The sequence below is a fragment of the Trifolium pratense genome, linkage group LG1 (assembly GCF_020283565.1).
Source record: "Trifolium pratense cultivar HEN17-A07 linkage group LG1, ARS_RC_1.1, whole genome shotgun sequence".
Lineage (NCBI taxonomy): Eukaryota > Viridiplantae > Streptophyta > Magnoliopsida > Fabales > Fabaceae > Trifolium > Trifolium pratense.
The window spans coordinates 21,324,251-21,339,573 of NC_060059.1; the positions used below are offsets into that span (position 1 = coordinate 21,324,251).

The 15,323-nt window shown below is 34.4% G+C and overlaps 1 protein-coding gene across 1 annotated transcript; it reads left to right on the forward strand.

Annotated features, from left to right (window-relative positions):
- Positions 1-480: 480 nt before the first annotated feature.
- Positions 481-6,879, forward strand: LOC123907518 (5'-3' exoribonuclease 3-like). The gene is made up of 23 exons (XM_045957823.1): positions 481-804; positions 884-1,063; positions 1,171-1,362; positions 1,462-1,581; positions 1,689-1,751; positions 1,869-2,000; positions 2,092-2,256; positions 2,516-2,593; positions 2,721-2,807; positions 3,168-3,299; positions 3,378-3,473; positions 3,911-4,006; positions 4,086-4,156; positions 4,305-4,433; positions 4,521-4,597; positions 4,690-4,730; positions 4,818-4,892; positions 5,033-5,190; positions 5,372-5,476; positions 5,563-5,638; positions 5,795-5,874; positions 6,034-6,084; positions 6,250-6,879. Exons 1-23 carry the CDS (start codon positions 604-606, stop codon positions 6,623-6,625), a joined length of 2,781 nt encoding a protein of 926 aa, XP_045813779.1. The 5' UTR covers positions 481-603; the 3' UTR covers positions 6,626-6,879.
- The last annotated feature ends 8,444 nt before the right edge of the window (positions 6,880-15,323 follow it).

Here is a 15,323-nt window from a genome sequence, read left to right on the forward strand (position 1 = left end):
CTCTATATCACGCTGTGATTTATTGGGGTCGTCATTATCGAACATCAGTGAGTTGAGTAAAAGTTGAGTTGACTCGATGGGTTTCTCGATGTATTTTAATTAAACTCTTAACAAAATATCTTTTATCTCAAAAATCATATATATTAAAAAAAATATATTATCTCAAAAAATAAAAAGACAAATCTTTTGTTATTTATTTAAATTTCTTGTTGATTTAGTCAAAAAAATAAAATATCTTTTGTCTCAAAAAAAATAAAAAACAAATCTTTTATCTGAAAATATCTTTTGTGTCAAAAAAATAAAAAACAAATCTTTTATCTGAAAATATCTTTTGTCTCAAAAAAATAAAAAAACAAATCTAAATCTAAAATCTAAATCTAATTTCGTATTAATGGGCCTTAAATGTGATCTTTAAGCCCAAAAAATAAAAGTCGGTGGTTTTATCTATCTATAAATATAGCCGATGATAGAAATCCCTAAAAAATAGAAAACACAAATCTCGCTCCTTTTGTTTGAAGAGCCTTCGCGCGAAAGAAAGTAAGAAAGAAAGAAAGAAAGAAAGGTTGAAGAGGAACACGGCGGTGAAAGAAGAAGAAGAAGAAGATGGGTATACCAGCTTTCTATCGATGGATGGCGGAGAAATATCCTACTGTGGTTGTCGACTCCGTTGAGGAGGAATCGGTGGTTGTCGACGGCGTTCATATCCCCGTCGATACATCTAAGAAAAACCCTAACAATGAATACGATAATCTTTACCTCGATATGAATGGCGTAATTCACCCTTGTTTCCATCCTGAGGATAGGGTAAGTAATAATCAAATCATTCTTGTTTACTTTCTCACTCAATTTATAATCTTTACTCACATTTTGATTTTGATTGCAGCCCTCACCTACCTCTTTCGATGAAGTGTTTCAGTCGATATTTACTTACATCGACAGACTTTTTGTCATCGTGCGCCCCAGAAAGTTACTATTCATGGCTATAGATGGTGTTGCTCCAAGGGCCAAGATGAACCAACAACGCTCTAGGCGCTTTAGGGCTGCTAAAGACGCAACTGACGCCGTATTTTCCTATGCCCTAATAGTTTATTAGTATTAATCAATCAATCACTCACTCTTTTCATTCTTTAACTGACTGACTTTAATCTTTAATTAATTAATCTGATACAGGCTGCTGAAGAATCAAGGTTAAGGGATGAATTTGAGAGGGAGGGCAGAAAGCTTCCCCCTAAACAAGACTCACAGACTTTTGATTCAAATGTAATCACACCTGGAACTGAATTCATGGCTGTTTTGTCAATTGCACTTCAGTACTATATTCATCTTAGGTTGAACAGTGATCCTGGTTGGAAGAATATCAAGGTAACTAACAACTTCATCAAACTGTATCATCTAAATTGTATTTCTCAGTTTAGCACAACTTTTTTAATACTCTCATTTATATATTGTATGTTCCTCAAGGTTATTCTTTCTGATGCCAATGTTCCCGGCGAAGGGGAGCATAAGATCATGTCCTTCATTCGCCTTCAAAGAAATCTTGAAGGATATGATCCCAACACACGCCATTGCATGTATGGTTTGGTATGTATATCTTCCAATATTTAATTATCGACCTTCACTCGATATCTTCTATGCATCCTTTGTCATCTACTTATTCTTATCTGTCAATTTGGTGTGTCTTATCACAGGATGCTGATTTGATTATGTTGGCTCTGGCTACCCATGAAATCCATTTTTCAATCCTTAGAGAGGTTTGTGCATGCTGAACTTATCTTGATTATTATAAAAGAATGTATATGAAATATTATTGGCTTCTTTATGTTAGAATTTCCTCATCATATAACTTGCTAAATAACGGGTTATTGCAGCTTGTATTTACTCCCGGACAAGACAAATGTTTTCTGTGCGGTCAGATGGGTCATATGGCTGCAGACTGTCAAGGAAAGCCAAAAAGGAAGGCAAGGGAAGGAGATGCTCCTGTTGCTAAATTGCCCTTCCAGGTGGGTGTTTGAGATAGATTTTTAAATTTACCCTGAAATAATGTTGGTGCTTCAATGTTTAATTCTTACTTCCACATATTTCTTTTTGTAGTTTCTGAACATTTGGACTCTGAGGGAATATCTAGAATATGAAATGAGGATACCTAATCCTCCTTTTAAGATTGACTTTGAACGCGTACTTGATGATGTTGTCTTTATATGTTTTTTTGTTGGGAATGATTTCCTACCACATATGCCTACACTAGAGATTCGCGAGGTACGGCATTCTAGATATCTTGTTCTTTATGTCTTTATCTTTTCTGTTTTGCATCTAATTTTCATTTCATGTTTTGTGGCTGTCGTTATATTTTATAACCATTAATTTGCGGATATTGACCGAAAGTAATTGGTCTTTAAGTATACAGGAGTTGTGGTTTATGATACATATGGTATTATGGTACCAGCCGCTTATTATCTGGATTGCACATTTTTCTGCTGTTTTAGGTTATGTAACTGACATTTTTCTGCTGTTATAGGGTGCAATTAACTCGCTGATGACAGTATACAAGGACGAATTTAGTAAATTGGGCGGTTATTTGACAAATGGCAGTAAGGTACTTACTTGATAGTAGCGAGGGTGATGATTGACATATATGTGTTGTTTTCCATCTAAATCAACTTTGTGCCTAACATCTTTCCCCCCCCCCCCCCCCCCCCCCCCCCCCCCCCTGATTTTTTCAGCCAAACCTAAGCCGGGTGGAACATTTTATTCAGGCTGTTGGATCACATGAAAATAAAATATTCCAAAAAAGAGCTAAATTTCATCAGGTCTGTTGAACTTGAAACACTATCATTATTTATTGTTTATTATTCATTTACTACATGTCATGTCTGATCTCAAAATAATTAGAGGAACACTATCATTATATACAATTGCTAAGTTGATAAAATTTAGGATTATGGAAGTTTAAAATATTTGGATATTTTTCATGCATTTTTTGGTATAGTAACACTAATCGTGATTCACATTGGATTTGTTATTCATGAAAACAAAGTAGAGAGAGATCATTAGTCTTATGCTCTATGTCTGTGCTGTGCTGTATTTATGTGTCCTGCCTTTGCGCAGGGAAATGGGTGTTTATTGTTTAGTTTTTTCACAATTTCTGCTGTTATTTGATCTCTCTTTAGCGGCAAATGGAAAATATAAAGCGTCGGAAGAGACAAGCAACTGGAGATGATATTGGGAAGCTCCTTGAGAAGCCCCGTAAAGTTTCTAAGTTATCTTCAGGAGAAAATGTTGCTGCTCCTATTGTTATAGATGTATGTGCTAACTTTTTATATTCAGCTTGTAATTTCCTTGTAATTTGTCTTGGAGTCTAATATTCTTCTGCCTTTCAGGTTCAAGATAACGAAGACGGATTGAAAACAAAACTTAAGCGGATACTTCTTGACAAATCTGATGTATTCAACTCTAAAGGTGCTCATGAAGACAAGGTAAAGCACAACGCATATAATCGTGTCTGGGATTTTTAATTTCATTAATGGTTGAAGTTTTCTATTTATTGAATAAACAGTCTGTAAATTATCCTGCCTATGGTATTAGATTAAATATTTGTTATTTTAACTCTTAACTAATTTCACCCTGTATAATGATTAAAAGTGGTAATTTGCAGAATGAAGAGCCAGTTTTTTTGGTTACAATAAGAAAATTCAATGAATTTAGCTATCTTTCTTAATATGTATGCAATTGATTATTATATTTGAGTCCGGAGGGAGTAATGTAACAACCTTTTATGAGATTTTTGGATCATGATTGTAGCTTGCATATTTGTGCTTTGTATCTGTAGCTGCTTTTTCTTTTCAAATAGACTTCCTTTATCTTGATTAGTTATTTCACTTTGTTGTAGATAATATATTTTTTGTCGTAACAGATTAAGTTAGGAGAACCAGGCTGGAAAGAGAGGTATTATGAAGAAAACTTTTCTGCTAAAACTCCTGAAGAACTTGATGCTATACGGAAAGATGTTGTAAGTTAAAAATTGAAGTTTGATTGGTTTTGAATCATGAGGATATGGGTTTTCTTATTGCAATTTATTTATTGTTTAGGTCTTGAAATACGTTGAAGGTCTATGTTGGGTGATGCATTATTATTATGAAGGTGTTTGTTCTTGGCAATGGTGAGTGAGCACTTTTCTAATTTTCTTCAGAGTGCTATATGAATCTTTAGTTGTGTTGAATTTTCTTTTTTTGATACGACTTTTCTCACCTTTATGAATCTTTAGTTGTTTATATCATTTTTCTTTCCTATTCCTTGTTATAAAACAGGTATTATCCTTACCATTATGCCCCTTTTGCGTCTGATCTCAAGGGTCTTGGTGAGCTTAATATTAATTTTGAGTTGGGTACTCCGTTCAAACCATTTGACCAGCTTATTGGAGTTTTTCCTGCTGCAAGGTTTGCCTGCTATCCCTTTTTCCCCTTAAAAGTTGTAACTTGCTAAGCTTGAATTGCGGTAACGTGGAAATTATGACATATCTGCAGCTCTCATGCTCTGCCTGAGCCGTATAGGAAACTTATGACTGATCCAAACTCTCCAATTATTGATTTTTATCCAATCGGTATGTCTATAATACAACCATACACTCTTTAGAAAATTCACTTTTTTGCCTGTATTTTGCACCCCTATTTAACATTTGATGTCGTGTGTCAGATTTTGAAGTGGACATGAATGGAAAACGCTATACTTGGCAGGTATGGATCCTACTGAATTTGCTTTTATCTTGATTTTTTCTTAACAGGACAACAACATAGTTTGTAATATAATCCATTTTTTTGCAGGGTATTGCGAAGTTGCCTTTTATTGACGAAGCGCGACTTCTTGCAGAAGTTCAGAAAATAGAAAACTTGTTAACCGTATAGCTCTCCTTTATTAATTTTTTATTAATGCACATTTGTTCAGTTAATTGTTCTCATTTCATTCCCCACCCTTTCCCACGCCCCTTACTGTATACTGATTTTAATTTCTGTTGGTATTCTGTGTATTATAAAAACAGCCGGAGGAAAAGCGACGAAATACAATAATGTTCAACATGCTGTTTGTGAATTCATGCCATCCTCTATCTGGGTGCATTAGTAACCTCGACAACAAATGTAGAAACATGTCTAACTGTAAACGTGCTGATGTCAAGGAAAGAATCAATCCCATAGAAAGGTTGGTGCATAATGTTTTGAATTTTTGAACTTATTTTTGGGAGAGGAAGGTTTTGAAACCCTCAATGTTGGATGTTTGTTTTTTCAAACTAAGTGTATGCATCATATATTCTTCTATTTATAATGACAAACTTAAGATCTTGCTCGACTAGTTTATGATATTATTTATGGAATACATGCAGTGGTGGAATGAATGGTTACATATCCTCCTGCAATGGAGAACCTTGCTCTCGCATCTTCAGGTCACCTGTTGCAGGCATGGAAGACATCATGGATAATCATGTCATGTAAGTTTTTTAATGTCGAGTATGCTCTAAATAAGAACATTAAATCAAGTGATGTAACTTTTCTTATGTGCTACACTGGTGTTCAGATGTGCAATATATGGACTTCCCAATGCGCATGGACATATAACCCGACCGCCACATGGAGTTAAATTTCCAAAAAGGGTATTAAACTTTCTACCTACCTCTTATTTATAGTGTTATAGCTCTCATGTTTCTCTTTTTGGGTTCACTGTTCAACTTAGCATATGCTTTCTAGTCTTTCATCTGCTTATACTGTCAATGTAGTTGGAAAAATAAAATTATGCACCGTTTCTGCAGACTTTGGCAATTGAGGATTTAAAACCTGACTCTGTTATGTGGCATGAAGATTCGGGTAGTAGATATGGAGTAAATCAAAGGTAAGGCTTTGCTTTAATTATATTTGGCTTGAAAGTCTTTTTTTGAACGAATTGGGCTAAAAGACTTGGAAGTTCAATTTATTTACTGTTGAATAGCATGCAATATCTTGCCATCTAACTGACTAACACTGTTACTGTGGCTCTGGTTTTCTATTTTAGGATAAACCCTCGGGGATCTTATTCTTGTAGGAGATATGAAGAAAGTCGAAGGTAAGGTTTTGATTTAATTATATTGGGTCAAAAGTTTTGAAGTTCAATGTGTTAGTTGCTGTTGATTAGCATGGAATATATGATCATCTTATATTATTTTTTGACAATGTAATATCTTGTCATCTAGCTTACCAAATGTGTTACTGTTCTGGTTTTCTATTTTAGGGAAAACCTCGCAAGATCTTGTTCTGGTCGGGAGCTTAGAGAGGCATCACACAGACTCATTGTAAATTCTTTGCAGATCAAGACAGATGCAAATAAATACCATCATCCCATGAATGGATCAACAATGTCATATGCTACACCGATAGGTCATAGACAACCATGGCTTCACAATAACTATGAATCACGCCCAGGGTATGCTGCACCTTCATCTGCTACTCCTCCGCAGTTTGTAGGTTACATTGTTGTCCCCACTGCGCAATATGGTTATAACCCTAGGTCACATTCTTATGGAAGAATTAGCCATCATTTTAATGGGGGGAAATGCAATAATTCTAAGTTCATAACCCAGGTGGCTACAGGGAATGCTAAGAGATGACATGGAATAATTATTTCAAACTATTATACTATTGTATAAAAATTTAGGAATGCTAAAAAAAAAAAAAGTATAAAAATTTAGGAAATAGATTTAAGTTTACAGGAGCAAGAATAGAAAACTATTGTAATGTAATATATTCTTGTGCTCTTTTATTTGTAATGTTATATATTCTTGTGGTCTTTTATGTATGTAAACTGTTTGATCAATAGTTTTTTCCTATTAAATGTAATGTAATCATTACTTTGTTTGTATTATTTTATGCATTTGTTCCATGTTTAGGTTAAGTTTACTCATTTGGTCTCCAAAAAGAGGAGAATGGATCCTCTAGCATTCCATGGAACTTTAAAAATATATCTTAATTTGATGTAGTGAGTATAGTTTCTAATAGCTTGTGGATATTGTGGGTTTTCAATGGAAAATCAGTAAAACTTTGCTTTACAAAATACTATCTAACATACATGGAACTTAGAAAGTCCAGAAGATGAACATTTACAACATATGGTTAATTCTTCTGTTACAAACAACAATAATTAAGGTTTAAAAAAACAGAAATAATACTGTCAAAAAAAGAAAAGAAATAATAATAAAGAACAAAAGTTTGGCTCCCCTTTGCACCTAGCTTTTCAAGTGATTTGCACTAATAAAATGTTGTTGATCTTCAAATCATTTTCATATTGAATGTAATCGTTATCTTCTTTTCCCTGCATTTAAGTTCTATGAAATTATGCAGTACCCATTTCACTTTTGAAAACAGGAAAATTATATGCATTGAACTTATATCAGCCAATTTCCACACCTTCCTTTGAATCGGCCTCTTCATTTAACGTGACACCTCTGCCATACTTTCCTAACAGAACTTGTGCCCATAAACTTTCTTTTCCTTGCAACAAAGACCAACCTAACTTCATTATACAAGCACCATTCATAATGTGGATCTTTCTTAATCCCATCCCATCAAGCCTCTTAGGAAGAGTACGAGTGTCCCAACCAATTAAATGAACTTTCCTCCCTTCACTATTGTCTCCCCAGATGAATCCTCTTTGAAGCTTCTCAATTTCATGCAGACAACTCTTTGGAATTGGCATTGACATCATTGGATTGGATACATCGGAATAGCTTGAATAACTGACTGTGCAAGAGTAATTCGACCGACAAGAGATAGTTGTTGTGCCTTCCAGCCAGGGAGATGTTGTTTCACCTTTTCGACCAGATAATGGAAATCTTTTTTCCTCGGAGTCCTTCCCAAGGCTGAAACTCCAAGATAATACCCCAAAGATACCATCATATTGGTGTCACTAGCGTCAACATTGCACGAAAAGAATATTGATGTTTTCCTAAAATTCACCTGTTGGCATGTTGCAAAAAATATTAAGAGCTTTCATAGTCGATTGCATAGTCTTAACAGTAGCTTGACCAAACAGAAGCGGGTCATCAGCAAACATCAAATGCGAAATCACTGGCCCATTCCTACCAGCACGGATAGGCTTCCAATCAAGTGATGTAACTTTTCTTATGTGCTACACTGGAGTTCAGATGTGCAATATATGGACTTCCCAATGCGCATGAACATATAACCCGACCGCCACATGGAATTAAATTTCCATGTGCTTTCCATGCTCCCATACTAAAAATAGCATTATAAATTTCCTCATTTTGGGAAGGCTCAAGCAACATAGCCAAATCCTCTTGATCTAGACTTGGATATGTATATTGTAAATTGAACATTCTGACTAGCTCCTCCCTCAATAATAACTCTTCCTCCAATCAATTGATTTTGCACACTTCCACCACTGCTTTGATTCACCTGATGCGTTTGCTTTGCTGGGCCATCTGCATAATGACAAAACTTCCCACAAGAAAGACACAACATATGATATGGAGGCCTTCATATTCAACACAAAGTGACAACTCTCAATTTTGGCTTTCTACATTGCAACATTTGGCATCACCGCTTGTAAGTAGTATTGATTGATTGATTGATATTTTGCTTTCGTTGAATTACATTGAATTTTAGCAACTAATTTTAAAGGAATGTACCATAGTTTAAAGAGGAGGGATATATTGGCTGTTCAGTTTTTGTTAGGATCTTACGGGGTCATGCTATGATCCCTGAGTTACAATCTTTCATCCCCTTCTGATCCTATGTAGGATCTCGTGTTTGACTAAAATGCATGTTACTTGTTTACTTTCTGCTGATTGGCAAAATCAATGTTAAACTTTATTGGAGTAGCTTACTCTATGAAAAGAATGAAAATGGCTCATCTTTTTGCAAAGTGTTTGAATGCATATTAACACTGGTCCTTGGTTGGTGAACAGCATAGCATACTTCATCACTGCTGATAAAACTATCTTGGAATGTGCAAGAAAAAATGCGCAGCTCTAAAATTCTCCGAGACACAATCGTGACACAAAATTCAGAATCCATATACTTGACACAAAGAATCAGTTTTTCAACCACCGTAGATTGCATCTAAGTAAGTAAGTATGCCACTTCGGATCAGAGTTGGTGGGCCATGGTCTCCTATTTATGCAGCATATAAATATTTTCTTTTATTTTATTTTTATGAGCTGTGTCTAGAAGAAGCTATGTACGCATAGACCGGTGATGCTAGGGTTGTCATTCAGAAATTGCGATGATTCTGGTCGTATTCCAGGCCAAGACAAAGGTTATATTTTCTGAAAGTTCTATTATAACCCCCCAATTTGTCTTAATGGTGTGAAGTATTTTTTGATGTTTAGTTAGTTAGCTGTTGTGCGAAATCTCTTAGTTCTATTTTTTGATGTCATACTATTCTGGAAATTTCGTTTTATACAGAAGTGGTGGCTTAAAACTTTTCTATCATAGTTTACAACCAAGGTTTAAAACTATTCGCTACAAGACAACAAATAGCTGAGCAGTTTAGTATAGCAACGTAGCAGAGCGGTCACTGGTGGTCGCTATATGTATATATATGTGTTTCAAGAAGTGCCTGTTGGACCTAAAATAGGATGAAAAATATTCACATGCATCTTAAGAGAAAGGGGGGATAACAGTTAAACTATGTTGAAGCATAAATTATGACTGAACTGGGGAATATAGCAACAAATGTAGCAAAATATAGCAAGAAAAATAATTTCATAACATAGTAGTTAAGACAAAATAATTTATCTTTAGTATAATACATGATGATGCAAATCAAAGTAAAGCTACCAATCTCGTTTTCTTTCTCATTGAACTGCAACACAAGGATACAAAGCAGGAAACTTACAGAGGAAGCTAGTGCACATAGTGATTTACAATTACCACTCTATTTGGTGAGGAGTTTTCAGTGGAATCAATTCCAGCAGGAACCTTAGCACAAAAGGAAGGAACATTAACTTTGGAAACAATTCCAGGAGGAAATGGTTTCAATTTTAACTCTTCATTTAAGACAAGACTGTCTTATCATTCCCTAGGCCATCATGACATAACGTGCACGAAAGAAACACATGTAAAAAAACTTAACAGTAGAGGTTATAGATATGTAAGCTAACTTTCCCAGTTCCTTTCTTCACTTTGATAAGTTTTTTTTTTTTTAAACAATTCACTTTGATAAGTTTAGAATTTCCCTTCACAGATTTAGGCTGGTCAAAAGAAGTATTGTCAACCGCGGACGGCAGCAAATATAAGTTTGTATAAATTATGCGAAGCTACAGTGCTATATATTATAGCCGCTATTTGACAATACTTTGTACTAAATTGCATACAGCGGCACAATAGCGGTTTACTAAAATTGCACTTAGTGACGTTATTTGACAACACTGGTCAAAAGAATTAGTTTCACCATTGGTTTCTCTATATTATTAGAAGCTACATTCAAAGATTTCATAGGTCTGTTCAAATTTTCACTGGGTATATTCAATTAAAAGACATAAGTTACAATCATTCTGTCCTGATTCTACTTTCCTGATTGACTATCATTCTGTCCCTCATCACATTTTTGCAAGCAAAGACATAAGTTACAATCCCTCACCATGTTATATTGAACATTGAATAAGAGGAAATGTTACATTATCAAGGAAATCTACTTGCCTAATTAGCGTGTTACAAGAACAATGTTTATGCATTAAGATGACTATCAGTACATAACTATCACAATAATAGATTTAATCATCAGAGTAAATATTCAAACAAATATATTCATTAGACGATAGAGCACTAAGATGATTGAGAGATATCAGAGCAAAAATAGGCATACAATAAGGAATGCAACTAAGTAACTCACCCTTGTCTTAACATTTTCAAGCATCTCAAAACTAAATTCCTACTTACAAAATGTAACAGAGTTCATCTCTTTTCAACCATCAAATCTTACCGTTAATAATCAATGCAACTATGCCCTAACTGTCATCAATAAAAAAAGAGTTCACATGTTGTTGAGGCCCTTCTGGACGAAGTTAATTTCGTTACCATTTGGTACTTGGCATTTAGATCTAGAGAAGTGTCACTCTTAATTGACATTGTGTTTAGTACTTCCAAATTCTGCAAAATATATTTTGCAAATTGAATCTCGCATTCCAGTGTTTTTATAGTCTTAACACATGTTCTGAGCTGTGTTGAAAGGCATTCCGGAACAATAGTTGGATCAATCCAATTATCCAAAATTTCATATCCATGCCCAGAATCCTGTCAGCAATACACGGATTTTTTTATTAAAAAAAAAGGTGAAAATATGTTCAGATAAAAAGACAGAAATTCCAAGACATGAATAAAACCTCATGAACGGCAAGATTTTGAAGTTTGGGACAATGATTCAGCAGTTCTACAACCAGTTCCACTTCTCAGGATTATTTTTCTTCAGGATAAGCTTGATGTAGATTAGATTGTGATAGATAGGAAATTGGTAGTTCGACTTCCAGTGCATCAAGTCCTGACATGATATACAAAGGATAAGCTTGACTTTATTCCAACTCTAGATCCTACAGTGAGAAGAATAGGTTGAGCGAATTGATTCTGTAAAATTGATTACTAGAGCTGAGTTGAAGGTAAAATGATCTGTTTTTGGATATATTAATGTAAAAGTGAGTTGGTGGATAGATTTTAGTGTAAAAATCACGTTTCAACTCAAAAGCTACAAATCCTAACTTCAAGTTTGAATCATATCTAGAGGCAATCAATCCTATTCGAGAACAACCAAACATGTTAAAATCCATTTTATACATCCAGAATCAATTATGACTTTTTTTGAAGAAGCTAAATTAGCCCATCCAAATTGGCACTAGAGAGAATCGAACCCAAGACCTTAAGGAGGAGCACACTCCCACAATCAATTACGACTGCTCCAAACATAGGCTTACCGGTAAGAAAATCTTACTAAAGAGAAAACTCTAAGTCAAATCTATGGAGTAATACAATACAATAAATAAAAATAATAATCTCTCACAACATTAAACAAAGTTAATTAAATTTCATAACCATAATATTGTTACCGGTTGTTGTACACATAGGGATGGCAATGGGTAGGGTATGGGTAGGGTACTATAGTACCCATCCCCATACCCGCAGATTGAAAAAATACCCGTACCCATCCCCATACCCGCGTGGGTAACAATTTTTGCCCCCGTCCCCATACCCTATGGGTACCTAGGTACCCATACCCGTACCTGTTACCCGCATTTTTACTAAAAATAAATTGATCAATTATAAAATATCATATAATTTTAATAGAATTAAAAAAAATTCAAAGATTTTAATATTGACTAATAAAAATTATAAACAAAATTATTACTAACCTTATGTTAAAGTTCATATTTATGTTAAATATTCACATTATTTTTATATTATGTTATAAATAAACATTTTTATTAAAAATATGTAATAGTTTAGTAGAGTTGTATTGTTTTAAATTGATTTATATATATTATAATATAATAATATAAATAAAATAAATAAATATATATTATGCGGGTATGGGGCGGGGTGGGTACTAAGGTACCCGTACCCGCACCCATACCCGTTCATTTTTGCGGGTAATTACCCATACCCGTGCCCGTACCCAAAATGCGGGTTTTTACCCTACCCGTTGTGGGTAATTTTTGCGGGTACCCTCTGGGTATGGGTCAAATTGCCATCCCTATGTACACACAGAACCTTTGCCCTGCAACACAAAGTAAATAGAACATTCATACTAATAGCGAAGTTAAAAATGTTTGCTATCATCAAATTTGGTAACCATTCAATGTTTTCCTCAAGAACTGGAACAGAGAGCCATTGGGGATTCCATCTCTTTGAGAGGATTGAAGTAGTTGCAGCCAATTTGGTCGGGAGAAATGAAAGAATGTGATGCAGAATTGGATCTGGAAGTGAGCTGATTCTATCTTCGGTTGGAATTGATCTTGACATCTCAAACTCAAACCCTAATCCACAAATCGAGAAAGAAAGAGCGTGATGCCGCAATACTGTAACTTCACATGGAGGGTTGGATTGGGGTTTTGAATTGGGAGAGAGGGAAAGGGGGGAAAATTAGGATTTTGAATTAGGGTTTTTGGGAAAGATGGTAAGACTAATCATATGATCTTTGAATTTCTGAATTATTTTAATGATTATTTTAGGCTTTTAGATTAAATAAAATGAAGGGATGAGATTTGATGTCAAACTAAACTTTAACACCTGGTTGTGAATACGAATTGATACTGAGTAGATTTTATCTATTATGATATTCATTGGTTGTGAATACGAATTGATACTATGAGTAGATTTTACTTTGTGGCTAGATTTCTATGTTATTATTTCTATGGGAGAAACAATTTTTTTTACAAATGTATTTATTTTAATGATTTGGTTTAGGGTTGTAAAATAGTAAGAGTAAGTGGCTTTAAGCAAGTTGTTAGGATACTATAAATTAATTTTTAGATATGAAAATTATTATAAAATTTACTTAATTAGAAGCTTTATATGGAATACAAATTATACCGTTCGCCACCACGAAGATATAAGGTGGTATCCGTTCGGCATAACAAAGAGATAATGTGGTATATTCGTTCGCCACCACGAAGAGATAATGTGGTATCCGTTTGCCACAACGAAAAGATAATGTGGTATATCCGTTCGCCACCACAAAGAGATAATGTGGTTAGTACTATTCACCGCAACGAAGAGACAATGTGGTCAATGTGAATGCAGTGAAAAAAGATAAGTGATACGAGATATAACAAGCTTATTATGAGTTTCAATTGTAGATGTGTGTGTAGAAATTTGTGTATGACTAACAAGCGGTTATGTTAATGATTTTATCAAATATTGTTTCCCTTGATGTTGTAAGTAGTATTTTTGGTATAAGTTTTCAAACTACGATCGTTTTAGTGTGTATAATGAAATGAGATAGTTTTTTATATATACTTTGTTGATAGTTAACCAACAATTATAGAACTACGTGGCTCTGATTCCCTAATTGGTTAGGGATACGTAGAACCATGGATCCTCCTTGTCGAGCCATAATTTCAGTAACTCTACATTTTTAATAAGTATATTTGTTATAGTGTATAGGTTATAGCTAGTGTATTAGGCTTGCACGGGCTGAATATATGATTAGTTAGTGTTAGCCTGTGCGCCGGTCATGATCTGGGATTGGGTCGTGACATACTATAGGCTGAAACAAGCATGTAGGTTACCGGATCCGGATCCCTCATAAATAATAGTAAAAAATATTTATACAAAAAAGAGAAGAATCTATAAAAATAGGAATTTTGACCAATCAAATATTGGATAATCATACCTCGGAGAAAATGATTATAATTTGTAAGTATTAAATATTACTCATTCTTCTCTTTCTTACAAAAATTCTTACTAAAAACTAGCATTTTCCCATTAATTAAACATATACTAGTAGTTATTGTTTATCTAAAACAATTTCTACAAAATATATCTATTAATTATTGAATGCTCAAATCACTCTTTTTGTAATTCATGTAGACATTGTTCTTTGTATACTCATCTATGTAGCAACTAAACTGTGTCTGCAAATCATGGAAAACCATCATCTCTGAAGATTTCACATTCGTTAAATTACACCTTAAACGATCAGCAAAAAAAAAATAGCACTATTTTCAACTAGCGAGCTAGGCAAGCGCGGAAGGCAAGTGCGTTCCGCGCCTGCCTGTGCCTAACTTATGTCCAATTAAAAAAGATATGCCTTATGTCATGATGAGTTTGTTAATAAAAGATTTTTGCTGCTAAAACAAAAGATGTGTCTTATGTTATGGTGAGTTTGTTAATAAAAGATTTTTATTGCTACTAAAAAAAATCAAGGGTATTGTTGGTATTATGAAAAGTCCACACCAAAATTCAAGTATCCTCTTTATATATAGTATAGAATAGATATAGATATAGATATATAGTATAGAATAGATGTCATGTAGACATTCAATTAATTTCTGTGTCACATGTCTTCCCTTACGCCCAAGCCAACGAACCTTATTTCCAATTGAATGATGACGTCTATGGATTCATGTTCCCCGTTGGTTCTTGCAACGGTTTGCTCTGTTTATATATACGGTAATTGTTTAACCGGTAATTATATGGTAATCGTTCGATTCCCACTGGTGCCAATTTCGATGGGCTAAGTCCATACAGAGCAAAAAAAACTCTGGCTTTAAATGGGGCCCCCGCAAGTGGGCGGTGGGATTGGTCCCCTTGGATTAGTCGGTCCTAAGGTCGGATACCAAGTTTTCAAAAAAAATA